Source organism: Calidris pugnax, unplaced genomic scaffold, assembly GCF_001431845.1.
Source record: "Calidris pugnax isolate Ruff unplaced genomic scaffold, ASM143184v1 scaffold245, whole genome shotgun sequence".
Lineage (NCBI taxonomy): Eukaryota > Metazoa > Chordata > Aves > Charadriiformes > Scolopacidae > Calidris > Calidris pugnax.
In genome coordinates this window covers 472,226-475,346 of record NW_015090982.1, presented here as the reverse complement: position 1 = coordinate 475,346, position 3,121 = coordinate 472,226, and the positions used below count along the sequence as shown (strand labels likewise).

The 3,121-nt window shown below is 60.1% G+C and overlaps 1 protein-coding gene across 2 annotated transcripts in view; it reads left to right on the top strand.

The window, feature by feature from the left end:
- Nucleotides 1-344: 344 nt before the first annotated feature.
- The window catches only part of FOXP4 (forkhead box P4), a 55,072-nt gene continuing 52,295 nt past the window's right edge, over nucleotides 345-3,121 (top strand). For both annotated transcript variants that reach the window (XM_014953757.1, XM_014953759.1), the window contains exon 1: nucleotides 345-545. In XM_014953757.1, the coding sequence (XP_014809243.1) occupies nucleotides 345-545 (201 nt within the window). The remainder of the gene's footprint in view (nucleotides 546-3,121) is intronic.

The following is a 3,121-nucleotide window of genomic DNA, read 5'->3' as shown; positions in this document are numbered from 1 at the left end:
ATGATGGTTGAATCCGCCTCGGAGACGATACGGTCCACTCCCTCCGGCCAAAACGGGGTCAGCAGCCTCAGCAACCAGCCCGATGGCGGCGGGGGCGGCGCGGGGGGCGGCGGAGGGGGCGGCGGGCGCGAAGGAGCCGCCAGCGGGGAGACCAACGGCGAGATGAGCCCCGTGGAGCTCCTGCACTTCCAGCAGCAGCAGGTAGGAAGGACACCCCGCTTCTGCTGGATTTCGGGGGGCTGGGGCACGGGGCAGGCGGAGGTGGGGATGCCAAGCCGGGGATTTCGGCCTTTCTTCTCAACCTCTGCTCTCTCCTCCTCTTCCTCAGGTCCCGCTAGCAAGTCATGATGGTTGAATCCGCCTCGGAGACGATACGGTCCACTCCCTCCGGCCAAAACGGGGTCAGCAGCCTCAGCAACCAGCCCGATGGCGGCGGGGGCGGCGCGGGGGGCGGCGGAGGGGGCGGCGGGCGCGAAGGAGCCGCCAGCGGGGAGACCAACGGCGAGATGAGCCCCGTGGAGCTCCTGCACTTCCAGCAGCAGCAGGTAGGAAGGACACCCCCCTTCCTTCTCGTAGCCACCTCACACGTGGGGACGTGGGACTTCAAGGGTTTGGGGGCAACACTCGGTTTTACCCTCCCCTTGTCCCCCCAGGAGATGGGTGGCACCAGGCTTGGTCATCCCAGTTGAAACTGGGGTGCAGGTGCCGCCCCAAAAAACCAAGTGCTTGTCCTTTGGGGGGTGCACATCCCTCAGGAGATGGAGCCCATCCATCCCTGCAGCTCGTGGGCTGGTGGCTGCTGCTCTGGAGGTGGCCACATTTTGGGGGGATGTCCCCCTGTGCTGGTGGCTCTGCCTGCTCTGTCCCCCGTCGGTGGGGGGGAAGCAGGACAGTAAAAGGAGGTGGGCTGTGAGAGCAGAGCAGGGGCCTGTTGGCTGTAAAATAAGGAGCAGGTTGTCTCTGAGTCTGTATTTAGTTCTCCGGGCGTGACCAGAGGTGGTCCCCCCATTTCTGCGGGGCTCCTGGTGCCTTCAGCTGAAGAATTAACCACACGTGTGGCCTAAAACATGTGTGACGGTGACATAGAAACACAGGATGCTTAGGTGCACACGTGCGTGCAAGAGCTCTGTCCTTGAGCACACGCGTGTGCACCCCGGGGAGCTGCGTGGCACACGACTGCCCTCGCACGCCCGGGCGGCTGTGGGGAGGAGGGGGGGAGGGCGACGTGTGTGCGTGCCTGCAGGTTACCTTTCAAAACAAACTTGGGAGAAAACATAAATTTTCCTGCTGGGATACTAAATAAGGCAATGATCCCTGCCTCGTATGGAGATCGCCCTCCCTGAGCCATAAATTCCAGCGTGAAAGCTGTAAAAAATTGCTGTGTCTGATACTTTAGTAGTGAGTGCTGTAAATCCATTACCTGAATAACAGCCGTTTCTCACGCAGTTAAGCCCCTGTTCCCCTGATCTGCCGGGTAATCATGCGTGTAATGCTGCTGCGAGTCACCCCTGCCTGAGCAGCCGCCGCTCGCTCCCTCCCCGCGCCGCCGACGGCCCCGAATTTCACCCACTGGCAGCCAGAGCTGAGGGTGAATGGGAGCTACGTATTCCTGCACAGCCAAACTGGTGCAAAATGGGCAGCAGGGCTGTGAAACGGGGTCATCTCCTCCAGAAAATAAGGAGAAAAACCGCAATAAGTAGGGTTTTTTTGCGCTGCGGGTGGTTGGGCTCATCCCCGTGGATGTCTCTCCCCGAGCTCACCCGGTAAATCCCGCCCTGCCCAAGGCACGGCCGAGGTTTAATTTCATCCTTTTGCCTTTCTTCTTTTGGATTCCCGGTGTAATTAGCCTGGGAAACTCGCCGGCACGTGGAATTACTAAGGCAGAGGGTTTGGTAAACTTCCAAAAAATCAAATGACATCTGCAATGACAGCACCTGGGGGGGGAGGGAACATGAAAAAAAAAACCCATCCCCAGGACTATCAATCTTCATGCTTCAGGGAACAGGCTGAGCACCAGCTGGGGTCAGGAATAAATGTCCCCATATATAGAGTTTTGCACAATTAAGTGCTTTATGGAGGTTTTACACCGTCCTCGGGAGCATCCAGCGTTCGCCCCTTGTCACAGCCGGGCTCCCGGACCACTGGGCTGTTCCCGTCTGACAGCTCCTCTGTTCCCAGCTCCCGGAATGTCACTGCTCAATCCTGGTTTTTATTTAACCGTACAAAATCCCCAGGAAAGGTTAGGAAGCCTGGAGGGACGGGAACCCACCACTCGACCACCTTCCCAGGCTTGAAGGGCCACCAGTGGCTTCCAACTCCCCGTCCATGGGGGTTTGTGTGGGCGATGCAGCTCCCTGGGGGCACGGCTTTGCCCTCGTTTTTGGCTGGTTTTGCACCTTTTGGCCAAAAAAAAAAATAAGCTGGTTTTGATTGTCTTTGGGGCCCGCAGTCCCTCTGCTGTCAGCCTTTTGAAGGGGTGAACCCAAAGAGCCCTGGGGCTTGTTTGCAGTGTTAAAACTCCTCTCTGAGGATGGTGCCCGGGTGGGAGCTGGTGGGGGTGTTGTGGGGTGCTCGGGGACCCCCTGAGGAGTCTCTGGAGCAAGAGGACCATGGGTGTCTCCCTGGTGTCAGGGATTGCCAGCTTTCTTTAGCCAACCTCAGCTGCGCCTGGTCCCTCCATCCAGCCTGGTCCATGCGACTTCAGAGCATCCCGTGGTCCGGAGATCCTGGAGGGAGAGCGGGAGCCTGGCAGGGATGGAGAAAGGGCATCCCCCTCCTTTCCCTCCCTCCCTCCCTCTCTCCCTTCCTTCCTTCCTTCCTCTTCCCCCCCCCTCCAACCCAGGGGATGGGCGTTCGGGTTAAATCCCTGGATTTCAATGGTGGGATTGGGGTTGAAAAGCTTGAATAGCGCGCGCCCGCATTGTGCCGGGGTTGGCGGAGGGGAGAGGTCGGCCGGGGGCATGGGAGGGCTGCCCGCCAGCGGGGGGGCTCCCACCCCCGTTGCTGTGGGAACGTGGTGAGACCTCCAGCGCGCTGACAGCCCCCGCCGGGCTCCAAAGGGCCCCGCCGCCCCCCCGCATTCATGAGTTTTTAACTCCCCCGGCCCCGGTGGGGGCCGGCC